This window comes from Monodelphis domestica, chromosome 1 (genome assembly GCF_027887165.1).
Source record: "Monodelphis domestica isolate mMonDom1 chromosome 1, mMonDom1.pri, whole genome shotgun sequence".
In the NCBI taxonomy this organism is placed as follows: Eukaryota; Metazoa; Chordata; class Mammalia; order Didelphimorphia; family Didelphidae; genus Monodelphis; species Monodelphis domestica.
Window position 1 is genome coordinate 708,182,479 of NC_077227.1, and position 23,018 is coordinate 708,205,496.

The 23,018-nt window shown below is 36.7% G+C and overlaps 1 protein-coding gene across 2 annotated transcripts in view; it reads right to left on the reverse strand.

Moving 5' to 3' along the window:
* Positions 1 to 23,018, reverse strand: part of FANCA (FA complementation group A) — a 94,909-nt gene that overhangs the window by 50,063 nt on the left and 21,828 nt on the right. For both annotated transcript variants that reach the window (XM_016427916.2, XM_016427918.2), the window contains exons 10-17: positions 18,124 to 18,190; positions 11,123 to 11,235; positions 10,466 to 10,542; positions 9,480 to 9,621; positions 8,660 to 8,793; positions 2,571 to 2,681; positions 2,063 to 2,158; positions 1,880 to 1,939 (exon numbers count right to left, since the gene is read on the reverse strand). In XM_016427916.2, coding sequence (XP_016283402.1) covers positions 1,880 to 1,939; positions 2,063 to 2,158; positions 2,571 to 2,681; positions 8,660 to 8,793; positions 9,480 to 9,621; positions 10,466 to 10,542; positions 11,123 to 11,235; positions 18,124 to 18,190 — 800 coding nt within the window. The remainder of the gene's footprint in view (positions 1 to 1,879; positions 1,940 to 2,062; positions 2,159 to 2,570; positions 2,682 to 8,659; positions 8,794 to 9,479; positions 9,622 to 10,465; positions 10,543 to 11,122; positions 11,236 to 18,123; positions 18,191 to 23,018) is intronic.

A 23,018-nucleotide genomic window follows, 5' to 3' on the forward strand; every position in this document is an offset into this window, starting at 1 on the left:
TAAGGAGTTGAAAGAAGAAATTATTCCAGTTATTCCTCTAAGCCAGGCCTACCAGTAGGGCATCTCTCCCAGGGGCTGTTGTAGGATGCTACCTATAACCTAGGTGGTAATTAATGAATCATCAAAATTTGTTTGGATCATGTTTCCTCAAGGACAAGAGATCAGGGAAGTTGGAATTATGCCCTAATGTTTACTTGTTGAACTTACTTTTGCAAAAGGTCTTCTTCCAGACTGGTTATTGCTAGTGGCTTTTGAAATTAAACATTCCCACATGATAGTCACTAGAGATCTCAAGCCACAACAAAGAGACTTGATAAACTGATTTCTAAGAGACGAAGGAATACACCCTACTGTACATTTTACAACCCCTTTTCTGTTCTGTGACAATGAAAGGCCTCTCTATCATGTCAAAATGTGTCTCATTGTGTCCCATTGCCTTTCCACATAATATCTAGCCACACAGATCTGCCATGTGGGTCCTATTATAAGTTCAAACAAAACTAAACTAACTTCCATTCCCTCCCTTTTTGTTCTTGTTCATTATAATAAAAATGATGTGCAATTTAAAAAATTAGTTGATGTACAAAAAAGAACTAAAAATCATTTATTAATTTCTTCAATTTAAAAAATTTAACCATTCCTATGAACTATCTTAAGTGTAAATTTATATTTTTACCCTGACTCTGTATGAGGGTTGAGTACTCTCAAATAGTTCAACCTCAAAAAATCCAGTCCTATAAGGAAAGCCACATGTGCCGAGGTTACACTGACATCATGCACTTCATAGTACAATGCAATCACACATATTTTTAAGATCCAAGCTCAACACTGATCATCCACCACACACTATTGTGTGTGAAACATATTACATATTTATCCAGATCAGATTAAGCAATTTTACATAATTATATTCATTTATGTGCAAATATGAAAGCTATAACTTCTAAGAAATATTTTCCAGACTTATGGTACCTTTCACCTTTTACTTGGTTCTATGAGTTCTATGGGGCAATTCACTTGACTCCCACAGCCTAGCCCTTACCACTCTTCTGTCTTGGAACAAATAATTATTATTAATTCTAAGATGAAAGGTAAGGATAAAAAAAGAAAAAGAAATATAATTTTCCATAGAGCCATACTTTATCAAATGTTTTCTCTATTTCTTTTCTTTTCCTTTATTTTTTTTAAACTTTACATTCAGTCTTAGAATTGATAGAAGTATCAGTTCCAAGGCAGAAGAGTGGCAAGGGCTAGGCAATGGGGGTTAAGTGACTTGCCCAGGTTCACACAACTAGGAAGAGTCTGAGGCCAGATTTAAATCCAATGAGCTGCCGAGCTGTCCCATTACTTTTCAGTAAATAATTTATTTCCTAGTGTTCTTAACTAACACATGTATCCAAAAGGGAAACATGGAACCAAAAGTCTATTGACAAGCATCACTTGTTTTTTCTTAAAAACTAGGGTCTTAAAAAAATAACTAGGGGGCAGCTGGGTAGCTCAGTGGATTGAGAGCCAGGCCCAGAGAAACAGTATTGATTCCAAATCAGAAGGTAAGGGTTTTATTAAAAAAATAAAATAAAATAAAAACCTAAAGTCTTGTTTTTATATCACAATTCTTTCTGCATATAATTCTCTTCAATTTCCTGAGTGGGAAATGAACAAGCATCATAACTCAAAATGGACCACAGACAAAGAGAATTCAACAGCAGAGGAATTTGCTGAATAAAATGAGAACCTCTCTCTGATAAGTGGCTACAGGAAAGAGACCTCCATGAGTCTGGACCAATGTATAATCCCAATACTATGAAAAAGACCTCTTCAATCAAAATATTAGCATCTAAGAGAGACTCCGCCAGCTCTTCAGCATCTATTCCAGTACCTCTACAGCTTCTCTTGCTGATGACAAATCCTCATAAAGTCCCATATCTTCTATAGCAACCTTGAAATGATAGAAGGGTGAAAAAAAAAACGGAAATTGTCACAAAACACTAATATTAAAATCTGAGATTAAAAGACAGTATTTTCAACAATGTACACTGAAGTATTGCTATTTTGAACTTGCCTTGAGATCAGCCAGTCGAGTTTTGGCTAGAGTGATATATTCCATAAGCAAAGACCGGTATTTTACTGGTACCAATGGTGGATGAAGAATGTGAATCTGAAGGCAAAAGGGCAGAGTGGAATTACTTTATCAATTTAGGTATTTTTACAGCTCCTTTAAAGAGGCTTTACAACTTTATCCCAAAAGCTGCTTCTCTTCAGAATCCAACAGAACATTAATATAACATATAAAAGCCAAATGAACAAAAGGGAAAGACAGCACTTCTGTCAGAAAATTAAAAGAAACTCTGGATTATTTAGTATTCAAATTATCAAAGTACCTTTCACACTTTGGGTTCTAAGTGCATCTCAAGAAATTTAAAAAGCAGAAACACATCGAGTCCAAGAGATAGTCTGAGAGAGTTACTAGGCTATTTCTAATAATTCGGGGGGGGGGGGGGAAGATTAGCAAAAATTAAACCTAGTGAACAGAATTTTACATATTCACATCTCTGTAAGCAATTTCTCACCTTCATGTACTGTGGGGCTTCAAAGGGTACTAGGTCTGAAAGAAACTTGAATAAGAAAACTAAAGCTTTCTTACTGCAGCCATGGTAACCACTAACATTCCCAAAAGAAACCTGAAAAGAAAATCACAAATGTAAGGCACCAGAGTCTTAAAGGGTCTGGCCAGAGTAAAAATCTGACCTAACTCATTTGTCTCTTCATTTCTGGCAAAAAAAAAAAAACACTAAAAAGAAAGGTTTTTACCCACTGTTAACAATCTTTCATCTCATATCCAGAAAACCTACTACTGGAAAATATCCAGATATGGTGAAAATTATATAATGCTGACATTGACAAGTCATGGACTAATCAGAGAGGCTGAAAACTTTCTAACTAAAAAATAACTGTAAAATAGGACAAGTAGGACCTTTCCTTACAATAGAAAAATATTTTAGAAAAATATATAAATTTAGATGAAATTAAAGGTTTATTAACTTTTTAATTTTTAACAACTTTTATTTTACTTTCTTTTTTCAATTAACAAGCATTAATTTTCTAAAGGAAAAACAGTCTTTGTAAAAATTTGCATAGTCAAATAACAAATTCCAACATTGGCCATGTCTAAATATGTATGTCTTGTTCAGGATCTTTAGTCATTAGTTACTTTCTTGATAAACATATAAAGTTGTGTGATTTAATGAATAGAATAATGGGTTTCTATTCAGGCAAAGCTGATATTTCTCATGTGACTACAGGTAAGTCATTTGATCTCTATATGTTTCTCCAAGTGACTTCTACCTAGATTTTATCTACGAAGCCATAAATGGAATGTAATCTGCATTGCTGAAAGCTCCATATGACTTTTTTAAACTGTAAGAATAACTTTTGGATATGGGTTTAGTTGAAACTTAAAACACCAGGCCGACCTAGGACTCCAAATCAAACTTATAAATAGCTACTTTCCTAGAATAAATAATGATTTAGATAGGACAAATCAACTAGGGATTCTGGGAACTTGAGTGCTTCCCCACTGTAAATGTTCTTTGTAATCTATATTCATATTTCCAATTTCACAGTAATATGTTACCAAAAGTTATGCTCCTTCAAAAATTATTACTGGCATATTTTATTTTAAAATGGCAAAGTACAGTTTTAATATAAGTTTTATCTTATTTCCCATTAGGAATAAATAACATTTTTTAAATGCTGCCAATTCCTTTGAAATTTATAATGACAAACACAAAATGCCAAATGGTCAATTTAAACTATATCTTATTTTGTTGTGTCAAAAAAAGCTCAACTTATTCAGATACCTGTCTGTGTGACTGGCTCCTACTCCAATGGGAACCAGAGAACAGATGTAATCCTAAGATAGGAAACCAACTATAAACATGATTTTTTTCTTAGAAATTAAAAAGAGAGGAAGATGATTATAAATTGAAGATTTAAGATTTAGGCATCCAGGGCATGTAGGTTAAAAAAGAATCACCAAGATGGGAGAGGAATTGCCATCTGCATAATGAATCATGGAGCTTTTTGGTATTCATATGATGGTCAAAATTTGTACATGACTCTATATGCCTTTTTTGAATTGTAAGAGTAACTTCTATATCTTTTGTAAATGTATTTAGTTCAAACTTTAAAAAAACTAGGCAGAACCATGACTGAGTCAGAATCAATAATTTAGACAGAGATGTGAACTAGAGCATCTGGGAAAGTCTGCAACCATTTTTACATACACACACGTGTTCAAAGCTGTGAGAGTATGTCCGGTAATAGGGCTGGGGTTTTTAGTGGGCAGCAAGTTCAATATGAATCAACAATGATACATGGTAGTCAAAAAAGGAACATCATCTTTGATTGCATTAAGAGGGTCAGGGTGTCAAGAATCAAAAAAGTAATCCTTCGGCCCACTGTTTTCTAGTAAGACAACATCTAAAGTGTTGTTTTCAGTCCCAGGCAATGCATATTCATATTAATAAGCTGAAGAATGAACTCAAGAGGCAAACAAGATAGTGAGGAAGCCTAGAGAATATGACATCCCTGGACCATAAGGAAATGGGAATGTCTGGCCTAGAGAAAACAAGATTTAGGAGGAATACAGTATCTGTCTTCGGTTACTTGAAGGGCTACGATGTGGAAGAGAGATTGATTAGGCTTGTGCTGTCTTGTCATTAAGGGCAGAGCTAAGAATGATAGACACTGAATAAAGGCATATTTAGGTCTGATGTGGAGAAAAAATTTCCACTGACCAAAAGTGGAAAAGGCTTTCTTATGTGGTATTAGGTAATGGTGGTAGTACTTCACTAGAGGGAATCTAATCTGAGGGAAGGATGGCTATATACAATCTTTAGAGAGGGCATTCCAATGGGTTGAACTAGATGACCTCTGAGATCCTTACCCAATCTGATATATAATGATTCTCTTTATCTGAGAAACTGTTGCAATGAACTAAATATAACTTTTATTTTGATTTCCCCTAAGGAATAAATAAAATCTATCAACAACGAATGGATCTTGGCAACGGATCAGATATACTTCAATTTAAAAACATTTAAATAAATGCTAAATTGATGGAAGGGTTTGGAAACATAATATGGAGGCTACATAGTAGGGTTGGGGTAGAGTAGTGGGGATCAAAATATAAAAGAAAACATTCATTATTATCAATCCCCCAAATCTACACTGAAACTACTTTGTGCTCTTGTAAAATATTAGTTCGATTAAAAGTGAAGTGAGGTATTGCACTGAAAATAGAATCTATCCAAAAAGAAATACAATTCTACCCACATTATTTAGAATTCTGGCTGACCTGGATGACCTTATTATACTTGAGCCTAGCATTTCTAAGCTCTAGGGACACTGCATTCATATACTGTTACTCCATTATAATCCATTCTAGAACAAAGGACAGTTCTTTTTCATTATTCAGAAACATTAGGTGCCTAACTGCCTATTATGCTGTCCTAGACTCTTTACAAAAAAAGCTCTCTGCTCTCTACAAATTCCATCAGTTCACATGACATAGCACCAAATATTAGCCATATTATTTTATCTACCTTAATACTACTTAATATTAGGAATTTGAAATGTCATTGAAGAACCTCGGATTGCCATTAGCATTTCACCCATAACCATTTTTAGCTCTGAGAAATTTTCTAAGTAAGAAAACTATAATGTTTCATAACCTAAATTTCTCTAGGGAACTGTTAAAATATTTTGGCAAACTGGCTAAACATATTTGTGGAAAATTCATCACTCTCAGTTAGTACCAGGCTGAAGAACAATTAGAAAATTTAGGAGAAAAAAATGAATGGAAAGAGGTGGATGTCAAGGTTGAGTTCTCAGTCAAATGTCTGGGTGCTTAAATGGTGAACGTGAACAGCAACTTCTAGTTGTTTTTAGGGGGCAATCCCTGCTCACTAACAGAGAGATTAGAAGATTACAAAGAGAAAATGGAAATGAACATTTCTTTTAAAAATGCACTTATTCTTGCCAGTGAGATCACACAGACAACCAGACACACATACTCAAAATAAGGCTAAAGCTGAAACCGTGGGAGTCTCTCATATAAACTTCAATGTGAAAACAATTTATTTGTGTAGCAATTATGCATTACCAAAGGAATCTCAGTGTTCATGATCAGAGTAAGTCCTAGGATTGTAGAGGTCAAAGCTACCTGTTGAAATATGAGCAAGCTAAATTTAGGACAAATAAGAAAAAATACAGAGTGGAATTCATTATGCTAAGGTGGTACTGGGAGCACCTATAAATGGATATAAATTTGTGAATGAAAGAGCCATAAATAGTTCAAAAGAAAAGGTGAGACAGTCTTATTCTTTCACTGTGAGCAAGGAAAAGAGTACTTTCTCTCAAAACAGAGTGGCAACATTTCTCAGCTCCACATAATCCCAACCATCAGAGCTGTCCAAAACTGGATTGGGCTTTCTCAGAGAAAAGGGAGATCATTATCACTGGAGGTCATCAAAGAGAGACTGGATGGATAACTATCTGCAGAGAAGATTCATGCTTTAAGTTGGACAAGATGGCCTGTAAGGTCCTATGCCAAATAATTCTATAATTCATACAATAATTATATTGTTTCTTAGATTCCCTGACATTCTTTATCCTGTTAAAGTAAGTATGCAAAATAAAGTGACTAAAATGTGTATATCCATTGACCCAAAGTTTTTAGTACTAGCCCTTATATCATAAAGAGGCCAGTAAAAAAAAAGCAAGTCCCTAAATAAACCAAAATATTTGTAGCAGCACTTTTTTGTAATAGCAACAAACCAGAAACAAAGAAACCATTCGCCAAATGGGAAATGGTTAGCTAAATGGTAGTTCTTGACTGCAATGGAATACTACTGTTCTGTAAGAAATGATGTGTGATAGATGCAGAGGAATCTGGGAGAATCTACATGAAATGATGCAGTGAAATCAACAGAGCCAAAACACCAATATATACAGTGATTATAATATTGTAAACAAAAAGAAATATGATGGAAATCAAAAGACTTTTACAATTATAAAGAATAAGCATGGCTCAAAGAAAAGGGGGAAACCCACCCATCCCTTTGCAGAGGTGGAAAGTCTACAAGTATAGTACAGTGCACATATTTTCAAATGTTTTCATATTATTGATTAGTTGTGCTGATTTTTTTATCTTTAAAAATATTATTTGTTTTATTGGTCACCTCTCTGTGAAGGATAAACTGAGGAATATTTGGGGAAATTATAGTAAAGGAAAACAAATGGCATCAATAAAAAACTTACTCAAAAAATAATACAAAAAGACAAGAAACAGATGGATCTGAGCCAACTTTGAGTTTCATCTAGATAAGCAGATACTTGCTGCCAACTGTAGTGAGGCAATTCTTAATTAACTAAATAATTAGAGTAATAGAGTTGGATAAGATGTTTATGAGTGATTCAGGAATCCTTTAAATTCAGACAGTGGAATTCTCAAAGAGATGATGGAAAAAGAATTCCCAGATTCCCCTAGCAGGGGGCAGTTAGAAATTCTACACACTCTTTGAGTTTGTTGCTCAAGGGTTGATGGTTGGAGATTCCTCTGAAAACCTTGGAAGAGTTAGTGACAGTTGGTCTGGAAAACATCTTGAGAGCTGAGAAGAATCGGAGATTAATTTGACAGTGAGAGAAGTTCAGACGGTTCCCTAATTCGGACAGAAGGGGAAGAAGAGAGCTTTTCTTTTTTGAACCTGCAAAATCTGTGATCCAGTCACAGTTTGAGCTTATAAACTGGAGAGAGAAACAGAGAAGGCTGAATTGAATTTTTGAAGATTTAATATAAGGATAACTTAAAATAGCATAGATTTTATAATTAGAAATATATTTTAAATAGGTTAAGGAATTTTAGTATAGGCTTGGTTTCCAAGCAGAAGACACTCCTCACTGAGTTTTTAGTTGGGGTTTTTTGTTTTTTCAGTTAGAATTCTTAGCTTAGGGAAATAAATACATATAATCAATATATTTCATACTTTCCTTTTTCTTTCCCTGCATTCTTATAGTTACAATAAATAGGGTTTTTCTATAACCAGTCTCAAATTGATTTCAACTGCAAAGTCCAGCCATTTCTCCAACAGTTATCAACTGGATAATCCTTAAACCTAATAGCCTACCAACAACTATTGATAACTATTGATATCAATACCAATCAATATAAGGGTCAATATTCCCCATAACACAATTAAGAAGTTTCTTCTCTCTCTCTCAACCCTTATCTTCTGTCTTTGAATCCATACCGTGTATTGGTTCCGAGTCAGAAGGGTAGTAAGGGCTAGGCAATGGGAGTTAAGTGACTTGCTCAGGGTCACCCAGCTAGGAAGTGTCTAAGGCCATATTTGAACCCAGGACCTCCCATCTCTAGGCCTGACTTTCAATACATTGAGCCACCTCGATGCCCCTCTTCTTACACTCGTAAGGATTGTTCCTTGATGTGGGAAAGGGAGAACACTAACCTACAGATAGTGAACTAACACAAAATTTTTTTTTTAAGTTTTGAAATTTTTTCACAAGACTGATTTAAATAATGTCACTCTTTCAATGCATATACCCTAAGTTAACACCTCCATACATGCACTGAACCTACCTTAAACCAATCTGCATAAGGAATGAACACAGAAGGTCCCTCCAGAGCAGCCTGTCGAGCTATAAGGAATGCAGTGATCATGCTTTCTAAGTCATAACTCTCAAAAGCTTTAATCATCAAATGGGCCAACAAATCTAAAAGAGCAAAAAAACTAAATTAGAATTTCTAAACATCTACAGTGGAGATCACAATTAGAATCCTGGTATAGTATACTGTTACCTTACATGGTAAAATTACAATATAGAAATGATTAAACTGCTTTGTAAATTTGAGAGTGCTCTATATATGCCAGTTATTAAATCATACCTAGACTGCCCATTTCAAAAGGACTGCCATTTAAAAGAAAAATTATAATGAAAACAATGTAATATTTTATACTCAGAAGCTATGTCAGGACTTTAAGGTTATCATTATATATACCAATTATTACACTATAAATAATTAATAGAAGATTCTGATTAAAATAATGTCAAATAATAGAGAATATTTATCATTATAAAACTTGATTCTAGGTTATACAATAATAAAGATGACATTTTATTATCATGCTGAAACAAACAATGTAAGATTTACTAATTGTTTTACAAATATTTCAAAAACTGTGTTTCTGGAAAAGTTGATTTCTAGATCATTGATGGAATTCACAAGTAAAAAATAAGTAGAACAACTCTCTTACAATTCCAGACTTCCTTTAAAAGTCTGTTGATTTACTCACTAAAACCAATAAAATGTTTAGTTATTTTTACCAAAAGTTAGTATCTAATATCTCTTGGTTATCAACCAAGAAGCCAATACTATTAAAATCTTACTGACTTGATACCTTTAATAAGTTGCTGTGCTTCAGCCAAGCACACAACCAGCGTAGATACACAAGACAACACAAGCTGCCAGTTGACTTCATGTGTTTCCAGGACTTCTTGCAAATGCCCAATCAGCTCTTTGGGGCTAAAAATTACAAACAGCTAGAAAGAGAAGTACCAAATCTCTTTAATTTTAAAGCCCAAACATCTATTATACTAGAAAATAAAGTCTGCCATGACTCTTCTCATAAATGCCCACCCACCAATTTATTCACCATATCTTCATCACAAAATAATTTAAATAGTATACCAGCTTCCAAAATGCCCAAATCAAGTTTATCATTAGCAAAATGCTAGAATTATTTCATGTTTTACTCCTCTGTAGGTATCAGATGTAGTCTATAATAGAATTCTTCATTCTTTTCTCCAAAATAGACATGATCATTCATTTATTCCATTCCTTTGACCAAATAACACTCATGAAGTGCATATTATAATATAAGACACAAATCCAAACCTTTACCTTTGCCAGTATACTTGGGGTTAGCTCCCTCTCCATAATTATCTAAGCTAGTCAAAAATTCCATAAAAAGAATTAATAATCCTATAGGTTATTTCTTTCAAATATCTTTACAAATTTTACAAGTGATAATTATTTAACAGCATTTCCAAATCATGCAGTCATATTTGGATACCTCATTGGGTTCTCTCTGTGGAACTGGATACTTAGACAGGTCTTCAGCTAGCAGTTCAATGACTGCTATATCAATGGCCTGTCTCCCAATGGACAGTCCACAAGACTATTCTGTACATGTCTTAAAAGCTGTTTCTACTTTATTAAATGCTAAACAGATTATGGGATAGGGTATCCCAAAAGCTTCACTTATATGAAACATTCTGTATACTTAATCTGCTGAAACAATGTAATCCCTGGTTGAAAAGATTTAGAACTGAATATAAAGAAAAAGAAAGTTAAAGGCTTAATGCCTCAATGAAATCAACTTACCCTTCGATATAAGGTAGTGAGCAAAGGACAAGTTTTTGCAAAGCTCCAATCCTTCTGCCTTTGAATGGCATCACACACTGTCCCAGAGAAAGACAGAAAAACTCTCAATGGAAGTAGATGTTTTTAGTTTGAATGTAAAAATAAATATTATTATAATCTAGCATCAATACAGACATATGGTATTAAACCAAAATTTCTTAAATTTTACCCTCCCATGGCTTAATTACTTAGTAAGTCAAATTAACACCACAGTATAAATTAAGATGATGTCTAAGAGAACCTACAGGTTTCACTACAAGCATGAAGTCATACTATCAATAAGATGCCAATAAAAAGGATAAATTCACAATTCTGCATATTATCATTCCATTTGTGATCAGACATACCATTTACTGGTACTTTTCTTAGCACTCTGAAGGAGCTGACTCAACATTAAAAGTTTACTTTTCAGATATGAAAGGCAAGTCACCTACATATTATGTATCTACCTAGTAAACCCCGCAATTCCCTTTCCCCAACATTCAGTATGGTCAATCTTCGATATTATAGTCACCATGGTTGTCTTGATTTTATTATCTAAATTTACCCCATTTATGGTGGAGGGCTGAGTATACTAAAGCTTATGGTAAACACTTTAGATCCTCTTTTGAGGCCTACCTTTTAGAACAGGATTATAAATAAGTATCTGAGTCAAGGTGTAAGAAAAAAATCTTTGCAGAGAATCTGGTGGAACCATACTGCCATAAACAGAGCATTTGAAAATATTTAACCTGCCAAAAGAATAAAAAGAAAAAAAGTTTTCATAAAAAGAATGTTTATCAGGGGTTAATCTTTAACTCCTTGCTTTCTCACTGAAGACTCATGTCCAAGCTGTGACCAAGTCTTATCGACTTTACTTTCACAACATCTCTCCAATATGCTCCTTCTCTCCTCTGGTGCAGACTGTCATCACTTCACCCCTGGATTACTTCAGTAGTCTGCTAGTGGGTGTGCCTGCCTCAAGTCTCTTTCCACCCCAATCCATCTTCCACTCAACTATCCAACTGACCCTCTGCAATCCACCATGACTATTCAATAAACTCCAGTGGATTCAAATATAAAAGACAATGATAACAGCTTCCTTGCTGTATCTTGCAAGACATTCAACCTCCTGACTAGTTATTTTATCTGGCTATCTACTCTGCCGGCAATCTTCTCCCTCCACATCTCCATCTCCTGGCTTCCCTCCAAGATACAGATAAAACTGCCCTTCCTACAAAAAGTCTTTCCCAAATTCCCTTAATTCTGCAGCCTTCCTTTTGTTGATTATCTTCAATCTGTTATTCCTTTATCTTAATTGCACATGGAGATCCTATGCTGAGCACTGAGGACACAGATACAAGCACCAAAGAAGAGCAGCCCTACCTGCCAGGAGCTCACATTCTAGTAGGGGAAGAGCACACATAGGAGGAAACTAGGGAGTGGGGAAGGAGGAAAGTGCCTACCCTGGAGCCTGGTGGTGAAACATGGTTGATTCAGTCTTCCTCAACATGGAGGTTCTGGGAGGAACTCACCAATGGGAGAGGACAGTTGAAGTATGGGAGCAAGAAGACAGAAGATCCAACGAAGAAAAGGTTTAAAATGAAAGCAAGCATGTTATCTCTGAGGCAGGCATTACAGAGAGAAGAATGAGGGAGAGGATCTGCAAAAGGGATATTGGGGGATGGGAACGAGGGAGAAGGCAGCTGGGGAGGGGACCAGAATTGCTGGGATGGGGATGGGAGTGGTACTTTACTAATAACTGAGCAATGATTTATAAATCCTGACTGCTGAACTGATTGACTTTTCATTTTTACTAGTTAGTGCAAAAGCTTATCTGTACATATTTTCTCTAAGACCTTAAAATGTATATTCTACATGGTTCCAATTCTAGTCTTAGATTGGTCTGCTTAATTTCAATTTAGACAAATATAAAAGCTTAATCAAAAGCAAGGTAAGGCGCAGGATGATGTGATTAGGAATGTAAACTAGAAAACAGGTTTTCTAAGCAGCCAATAAGTGATTCAAGAAGTTGCCAGTACCTCAGGCTACTCAGTTCCCGTGACCTGCTCTTCATTTCACGTCAGCTAAACACAGAAGGGGCCATGTCAAGTATTACTTCCAAGTTCACGAACTCTAAAATTCCTTCATTGGACCATAATCTTTTATCATTCTCTTTCCCTATGCTTTATGCCCTGTAGACCTGTTCTTTGTCTTCCTTGTGACCTCCACTCTTTCCACCTTTCAGTCCTTTCCTAGGCTATTACCTGGCATGGGTTATATTCTCTTCCTTTCTAGAACCAGCCCAACTCTATGCTACTGGCTTGGTTCCTCTTGCTCTATTCCTATCACCAATAGCACCTGCCAAATCTCGTCTCTGTATTATTTTCAGCATCATTCAGCATTTGCTCTATTCACCTTCTGTTGAATGAAGGAAATCAGTAAATGTATCTAATCTCAATGGGCAAACATTCTATTCCTCCCTCAGTGATCAACTCTCTCACTCTCCACAGCTGCTGTTGCAAACCTATTCTCTTCTCAAATCTCCCGTTTGATCCCTTCATCTAAGAATCTCACCTCAATCCTTCATCAAAAAAGTCCAGACCAGCTGTGTGACCCTGGGCAAGTCACTTGACCCCCATTGCCTAGCCCTTACCACTCTTCTGCCTTGGAGCCAATACACAGTATTGACTCCAAGACGGAAGGTAAGGGTTTAAAAAAAAAAAAGTCCAGAAACCAGTCACTAAGAGCTCCCTTTCTCATCTCCTCCTCATTCTATATCATTCAGATTTTCACTCCACTATCTCTTCTTTCACTCTCATCTCAGATTAATGAGGTGCCTTTCTTTTTGCCAAGGTAAACATCACCCTCATCAGCAAATTGTTTCCAACATCATCCCCATTCTCTTTCCTCTCTTCAAACTCTCCCTATCTAATGGCTCCTTCCCTGCTACCTATAAATATATCCATATCTCCCTTATCCTTAAAAAAAACCTCTCATTTAATCTGCCCACCTTTGCTAGTTATCATCCTATATTGGCTCAGTGGAGAGAGCATTCATTGGTCAGGAAGACCTAAATTCAAATCCTGCCCCAGACACTTACTAGCTGTGTCTTTCTGGGAAAGTAATTTAACTTCTGTATGCCTCAGATTACTCAACGATAAAATGGTGATGGTTATGTTTCTCAAGTACTTTGGCTAACCTTAAAGCACCATATATATTACTGTTTCCTTTCCTCCTCCCTTTGTGCTAAAACCATCTGCAATTAGTGCCTTGACTTTCTCGCTTCCCTCTCCCAACCTGGCTGCTAGCCTCATCACTCCATTCAAACTACCCTCTCCAAAAGTATAAAGGATTTCCTAACTGCCAAACCCAAATATAGTCTTGTCTCAATCTTGCTCCTCTTTGACCTCTCTGCACCTGTGACAATGTCAATCCTCTTCTTCTGGATACTTTCACCTATCTAGTTTTTCATCTGACCAACCTCTGCTTTCTCAGTTTTTACCAATTTTTCTTTCACACACCCTCTAACTGAGTGTCTCTCAAGGCTCTAGCCTGAGCCTCCTTTCCTACTCTCTCACTTGATATCGTCAGCTTCTATGGGTTCAATTATCTCTATGCAGAAAGTTTTCCATGAGTAGAAATCCAGCCCTCACTTTTCTGCTAAACTAGTCAGTCACATCCCTTTAATGGCCCCTTGGATTCTCCAAGTGTCCTGCAGACACCTCAAACTCAACATGGCAAAACGAGAATTTTTTATCCTCCAAACTCTCCTCATTTCTGAACTTCCTTATTAGTGACACAGTCACCATCATTTTCCCAGTCATTCACACCTGAAATCTCCATGACACCTTTGACTCCTTACTCTCCCCATTCCACATATCCAATGTGCTGCCAAAGCTTGTCATTTCTACCTTCATATATCTCAGATATCTCTCTCATTTTCCCATTCATAGGGCCACAACACTCTTTCAGGACTCTCTTACCTCTTGCCTAGATTAAAGCAATAGGTTTCTTTAAAAATTTTCATTTTTGCCTACTTTTCTCCCCAATTAACAAAATACTATTTTCCTTCTCTCTCCCATTGAGAATAAAAAACAATCCTCTTATAACACATGCATAGACAAGTAAGACACACTCCTACATTAATTACATCCAAAAATATATGCATTATTCTACACTCTGAGTCAATTAGCACCTACTATGTGCCAGGCACCATGCTAGAGATGCAAAGAAAGGTAAAGGAAGTGAGTCCAACTGCTCATACAATAAAGCCTTCTAACTGAGCTCCCTTCCTCAAATACCTCCCCATCCCAATCTTTCCTCAATTCAGTTTCCAATGTGATTTTTCTAAAGCAAGAATTCTTTGCCTTTTTTGTGTTGTTTACTCCTTTTTGAAATTTATGAACCTCTTTTAATCATGATTTTAAATAATTGGAGGAAATGCCAAATTTAAGTTAGAAGTTAATAAAAATTAACATGTAATTTTTTAATTTACATCCAAGGCTGTAGACTCCATGAAATCTATCCATGGACTCCAGGTGAAGGACCCATGTTCTAAAACATTGGTCTGACTCAGTGAGCTCTAGAGGTTTCCTGTCACCATCTGGATCAAATATAAAGTCCAGTTTGGCATTTAAAGCTCTTCTGAACCTATTCCCTTCTACCTTTTCAGCCTTCCTATTGTCAGGAAAATAGACCCCTACCCCCTTATACTTGATTAGATTTTAATGAAAGTGACAGGTTTAAGATAATCAGTATTGTGATTCTAAAGTGATTAGTATAAATTCCATTATAATCTTAATACAATCAGTAGAATTCATGATTTTTACAAGGATTTCGAACTAAAGCATAAAAACTGCTTCTAAGGGGATGTCTAACCCCTCCCTAAGTTTGTACTTTCCTTATCATAAGATGCTGACTATCTGAATCTCATGTCCCAATATGACACAAACATCATGCACCCTGCTTCCCTGTTTGAAAATAGCCATCCTTCCCCCCAGATCAGATGAGAGAGGTAATAGTCATTTGACTTGACCTTTAAACTAATATGGGCTTTCCGAAATGAACTAACAAATCAGCTTTATAATTGGGTAATTGTTTCTCAATAAGGTCTATATGATGTTATGTCTTGTGATATGTCATCAACCTTGTACAGAAATATTCATTTTGTTATATAAACCAGGTTTGGCCTCTGGGTGGGGTCTCTTGCCGGGGCCCAACAATGTAATACATGCAAGAGAATGCTTTTATTGAAGGACTTGGCCCACTTCCAATAAAAATCTAACTTTCTACCTTGACTTAAGAGAAATTTGGCTTTTTGATTTTATTTACCTAAATTATCTATATTGAGTCAGTAGGTTTTCTATTTCACAACACTGTCCCTTATTCCCCTTCAAATACTTTAAGGTCCAGCTACATTGTTCTAATTACAGTTCTTTGAACTGTAAACCTTAAAATTTCTTAGACTTATAAATGTTGGAAATTTCACCATTGGGAAATTTCATACTTGAAAAATTTCCTACTGATAGTCTATTGGAATGTGAACCCCCCTTTGGCATGGGAGGGTCCTTCTCCTCCCTACTTAAGATTACTTTAGGACAGAAACCTTTTGCTGAACAATGGAAAGGACTTTGACCTATGCTTAAGCATAGAACAGGAAGTTCTTTGAGTCATGATTGATTTTAGAATTGATACAATAGAGATACTTGGAATGACAGAACCAGGTCTTGGAACTTCCAATCTCCACCCTACTCAGTCCTAACAGGATTTAGGAAGGACTGCAGCAAAGGATCAAGATTTAATTATTTGAGAATATGACCTTCAACAGACATGTGCAAAGGGGCAGACCTCTGGGCGGTCCTGGGTTAAGCTAGAGCCACCATTGGCACAGGGAAAACATGGACAGTGATTGGTAGATGGGAGAACTGAGGGGAGGGAACTGAGATGGTGTCCTTAAAGATAGCGGGGTCTGAGGACTGAGGTTTTGTTTGGAGAGGTTTTGCTCTGAGAAGCTTGCTCTGAAGGAAGCTGAGGTGGAGGCCCCTGAGACTGTTTCTCCATTTTGGTCACTTGAGTGATAGGAACTGATCTCTTTTCTTTGCCTCAGCTATCTAAGGGCTTGGGCCTTTGGCCCAGCCTAAGGAGAGGGGGTATTTAAGTCCTCTTCCCTTCTCTCCCCTTTCTCTCTGTCTCTGTCTCTCTCTCTCTCTCTCTCTGTCTCTCTCTCTCTCTCTCTCTCTCTCTCTCATACCTTTCTTCCTCCTGTTTGTAATTAAACTCCATAAAAGGTTGACTGCTGACTTGAATTTTCATTAAGGAATTACATAGCTGAATTCCTTGGCGACCTTAAATTAATATATATCAGTCTTTTAAAGTGATTTCCTTGTCACAGAACATGACACTTTATTTTCCATCTTCAAGTCTTTGAACTTGTCCCCTATGCCCAACGCACTGCCTCTCAACTCTACCTTTTAATTTTCCCTGACTTTCTTCAAGGTTCAGCTCAAATTCTATTTTCTATAGGAAGTCTTACCTAGTCTCCTCCAGCTGCTAATATGTTCCCCTTTCATATTAGCTTCATCTATTTTGTATTTAGTTTCTATGTACCTGGTTATTTACATAGTATCTCCTCTATTAGAATGTATGCAAGTCTCTCCGAACTCCAGTCCATCCTCCATTCAGCCACCAAAGTAATTTTCCTGATGCATAATCTGATCATGCTATGCTCCTATTTAAACTCAGGTAGTGCCCTATTCCTTTCAGGATCAAATACAAACTCCTCTGATGGGCATTCAAAGCCCCAAACAATCTAAGGGCATTATTGAAAGGGAGCAGTAAGGTGGCCCCTCCTGTCTTTCTCCTCTTCTTTTACCTTACAGCCTCTCAAGTACTAGCTGATGCAGTGACTCTGGGCATCTTGCTATTCTTGCACAAAACATTTCTTCTCCCAACTCCAGAAATTTTCACTGTTTCTCTCTCTCAAGCCTAGAATGCTCTCCTTCCAGATTTCAGTCTCCTGGCTTCCCTGGGTCCCAACTCAAACTATTTTCTGACAGAAGCCTTTCTTATTACCCTCCTTAATTCTAGTGGCTTCCCTCTGTTGATTATCTCCATTTATGCCTTTAGTACACAGTTGTTTACAGGCTTTCTTTCCCGTGAGACAATGAGCTCTTTGAGAGTAGAAACTGTCTTTTGCCTCTTTGTATCCCTAGTTACTACAGTCCCTGGCACATAATAGGAGATTAATAAATGTTTATTGACTGACTCTGGTTTCAGTGGTAAAACATGCTTTCTACCAATGCAGGTAATACACTTCTCACTGGCTCAATGAATTGCTGGGAATGGAAAAAAAAATCTCTCTGGTGATAGGCCTCTTTACTCTTAGCTAGGCTGCTCATTGGAAAACAGCAAAGAATTTAGTGTTGGGCCTGTACCCAAAGCCTTCCAGCTTGACAGCGCAAGGTCTAGCAGGGCTTCTTCTGCTGGCAAAGCTACCTCCCTGCCATAATGAGCTGAGCCATCAAAATGGGATTTTTAATGTGACTACAAATATATCGGGAAGAAATAGAGCTTAAACTTGAGAGAAAACATTATTGTTGTTGTAACAAATCCTCACCAGTGTGTAAATATGTACATACCAACATTTCACTGCCTTGAATGTAGATGATTCTTCTTGTATTTCAGTAGCAAGAGCACTAAGAATATCTGATAACAAGACAAACATCAAAATAAATAAAAACTAAAATCAAGCACTGAACTTACATAGAATATCAAGGAGAAATTATTTCTAATAGTCTCTACGATAGTTATCAAGTAGATGACCCTACTGGGGAAATAGACAACAGAACCTAATGTTCAAAGTTTCTTACTTATTGAAAACTCTCCTGGGGCAGCTAGGTGGCAAAGTGGATAGAGTACCAGACCTAGAGTTAGGAGATCCTGGGTTCAAATCTGGCCTCAGATGTATCCTAGCTATATAATCCCAGACAAGTCATTTAACCTTGTTGGCCTGGCCCTTAACACTTTTTTGCTTTAGAATCAATTCTAAAATAGAAGCTAAGGATTTGGGGGGAAATTTTTCCTAGTGGCAAATACATAAAAACTATTAGCTGTGACATCAAAGTGATTTTAAAAATTTATGGCCAATGGGGCAGCTAAGTAGCTCAAAGGAATGATAGCGAGGCCCAGAGACAGGAGGTCCTGGGTTCAAATGTGGCCTCAGACACTTCCCAGCTATGTGACCCTGGGCAAGTCACTTAACCCCCACTGCCTAGCCCTTACCACTCTTCTGCCTTGGAACCAATACACAGTATTGAGTCTAAGGCAGGAAGTAAGGGTTTAAAACCATTTGAAATTGAAGTTACTATGTAACTGCTATAAGTAAAAATATACTTATTAGATTGTATACCTAAGGAGTTTTACTTTGAATCATTTGGATAAATGATTCAAATACAGAAGGCTATTATAACTATGACTTCAGCATCTGACAGTGCAAAGTTTGCTCTATGACACATACTTTAAGATGATGACTTTGGCAGTAATGACTCAATGACATGCCATAGTTAATAGGATCCACAATGACATATCATAATCATACCAGATAAAGAAAAAGTTCAGTGAGTATATATAAGAAATGCAATGGAAATAATCTTTCTTTTTTTGACCTATATTATTCATTAAAGCACCTAAAAAAGAGCGAAATTCCCCAAGAACATGTTCCTACTATGTTGTGAATCAATCAATAAGGATTTAGTAAGCATTGTGGTATGAGAAAAGATAAAGAACATTCCCTGTCCTTAAGGAGTTTACACTCTAAAGACAAAAAGTCTATAAAAAAGCATAGACCACACACACACACACACACACACAAACACACACAGAATAGATAGAAAGTAACCTCTGGCATGAAGATCAAGAAAGGCCTAATGTATAATAAGGTAATTTTTGAGCTGAGACTTGAAGAGGGATTTTAAGAGGAAGAAATGAGGAGATGTCAAATGAATTTTCTCAGTGATAGACTAGTTAATGCCAATAAGCCAGAAAGAAGTGGCAGATTGACTCAAAGGGTAGCATCCTTCAGCAGCAGTTGATGGGGAATACTTCTTTCATAATTCAGCAAGCAATATTTATGCATTATATAAAGCAAAAGGGGGAAAAGGTGGTTACTCATTAAAATGCAAGTAGCCATACAAGGAAAAAATAGTTTGATTAATATTAAGGAAAAAGTGTATCATTTTCTATCGGAGCTACATAAGGGGACTTTCTTGTTAGTATAGCTAGTCTCAAAGGGTAGATAAGAGAAGGGGACAGTCCAATGACTCTGAAATTCTTCTTTACCAATTAAATCTTTTTGTACCAATTAGAAAAGGAAAGAAGACACTGAAGGAAATCTACTGCTGAAGCTGGTCCTGCAGACCATCCAGGGGTCAAATACAGCAAAATGGCTGATATAGAACAAGATGGAATCAGTTATTTTCTTCCCAAAATTTACTTTCAACAGAAGGAAAGCATGCTTAGGCATGGAGGACAGCCAATGCAAAGGTACAGAGACTAGAGATGTAATGTTGTGGATGACACATGGTGGAGGAGAAGTGGAAGACTGGAAAGGCAGTAGGAGTTCAGGCTATGGAGAGCTTTAAATGTCCAAGATTCTCAAGATTATGAAATCTCTCTGTCCTGTTCTAACCTCTCTGCTGATGTCCAAGTGCACATCTCCAACTGTCTTTCTGACATCTCAAACCCAACATGTCTAAAACAGAGCTCATTGTCTTCCCCTCTAAACCCTCCTCCATCCCTACCTTCCTTGTTATTATAGAAGATTATCGCCATGCTCTCAGTCCCCCAGACTTATACTGTAGCAGTTATCCTGAACTCCTCCTTCCCTCTCACCCTTCATATCCAACCTGTCCATTTTACCCCTGTAGCATCTCTTCATTAGTCCCATTCTCACCTCTAACGCTGAACCCAGCCTGGTACACTTCACACTTGGAGTATTACTGCAATAGCCTGCTGGGGATTCTGTTTGCCTCCAGTCTGTCCATTCAGCCACTAAAGTGATGTTTCTAAAGGGCAAGCCCAGTCATATCACTGCCATTCTAAATAAACTTCAGTAGCTATCTATTGCTACAAGATCAGCCATAAAATTTCCTTTTGTTCGAAGTCCTTCATAACCTAGCTCCCTCCTATCTTTCTGGTCTTCTAATACCTCACGCCCATCATGGACTCTTGCATCCAATGACATTGGCCTTCTGCTGTTCCACATACAAGACACTCCAAATCAAATCCTGCCATTTTTTCTGGCTATCCCCCATGCCTGAAATGCCTTCCCTTTTCAACTCTTAACTAATGACTTCCCTAGATCCTTTAAGTCTAATTAAGATATCATATTTTAAAGGAAGGGTTTCCCTATCCCTCTTAATTCTAGTGCTTTCTTTCTTAGTTATTTCCTATTTTATTTCTATTATTTCCCATTATCCAGTATATAACTCACTTTGTATATTGTATATTGTCTCCTCCCTTAGATTCTAAGTTCTTTGAGGGCAGAGACTGTCTTTTGCTTCTTTTTGTATTCCCTGTGCCTGGTATATAAAAGGTGCTTAATGTTTATTGAATGATGTCAAACAAAGTAATTTATATCTGATCTTGGTGATATTAAGGAATAAATGAAGTTTATTAGATTAAAAGAGTAACAGAGCCTTATGCTTTAGCAAAATTACTTTGGCACTATGTGGAGAATAGACTGGAGTGGGGAGAGATTTCAGGCAGAGAGAACAATTAGTAATTTCGTTAGTGTAGGTGAGAAGTGATGAGGTAATGACGCAGCTGTGTGTAAAGAGACATACATGATATTTTTTTGTGCAAGTAGAAATATTAGCACCTAGCAATGTATTGCATACATAGGGTGAGAGTAAGGAATCAAAAGATGGCACCAAGATTGAGAATTTGGGTAACTTGGAGAATGGTGGTATCTTTAACAATATTAAGTTCAGAAGAGGTAGATTTGGAAGGAAAAAATGAATTCTATTTTGGACATACTGAGTTTGAGATACCTATAGAAAATCTGAAATACCTAATAGATACTTGAGTGATTTGAAATTGTAGCTGAGGAAAGACAGACTAGAGGTAAATATATATAAACCTGAGAATTTAAAGATTTTAACCACAAGTGGTAGGTAGGTAGCAAGAATGGTAGGATCAAGTGAGTTTTTCATAAGGATGCAGGGATACATGGGTATGTTTGTAGGTAGAAGGAACTAGGGGACAGGGAGAGACTGAAGAATATATATGGAGAGAGCAGAAATTATAGCTAGAGGAGAGGATATTAATTTAGAGATCAATGTTAGTCTGAAATAAAGGGAAAATAATTTTATCATATGCTCTTAATCTAACAAATTCAGACATTTTCTTAGTAAATGAAGGAAAGAGATATGTGAGGAAATGTAGAAAAATGACCCCAACAAGCATTAAAAGAACGAATTAATTATACCTTCTTTCTATGGTATCTTCCTATCTTGACCCCACCACTGTCTGCAAGGATGAGAGCTTTCAAGCCTCAGGACATTCATCTTCTACATAAATATCAGCACCCTCATTTTTAGGCTATTTTTACTTTGAGACAACAGAACAAGTGAAGAGAGAGTTCACTGTGAGCCTGTTTCTCAACTTTTATAATGTTTCAAACTTTTTGTTCATAGCATCATTTTTTGTTAAAAAAAAGAACTAGGGCATATTGAATATTTAAGTTGACAACTGTGCATGTGATTACAAGTTAACATTCCACATAACTCACAGTCCACTCTAAAAATCACTGGTGGTGGCAACAAATTGAAATGAATTATAATGTAGCATTATATCATTTTAAGAATATCAACTAGGCAGAAGATATATGTAGCACCCAAAATATAAATTAAGATTAAGAAAAGCTGAACTAGCAAAGAATCAATGATAGCAAAGATGACTGCTAAATTGAAAAAGGAATGATAGGTCAGGGAGCAGAAAATGTCACATTCCTCCTCCCTTGTAAAATGGAAAATTACAAAGAAAATTAAGGACCAGTTCTGGTGAATTCTTATAGTGTCTTCTTTTTTAAAAAAAACTTTACTTTCACTCTTAGAATCAATACTAAGTATTGGTTCCAAGATAGAAGAGCAATAAAAAGTCCAGGCCCATGTTGGTGAACCTATGGCATGAATGCCAGAAGGGGCTGCTCCCCTCCCCCTCTCCACACACACCTGAGAACATTTCTCTCATCACCCATCCCTCTGTCCAGCAGTTCAATAGGAGCACCTCTCTCCCCTGTCTTGGGTAAGGCATGGGGCTCATAGAGAGCTCACATGTGGCATGAGGGTTGCAGTTTGGACACTCAATTTCTAAAAGGTTCACCATCAGTGGTCTAGGCAATGGGGGTTAAGTGACTTGCCCAAGGTCATACATCTAGGAAGTATCTGGGGCCATATTTGAACTCAAGACTTCCCATCTCCAGGACTGGCTCTCAATCCACTGACTCAGTTAGCTCCTTCTATAATCCCTTCTT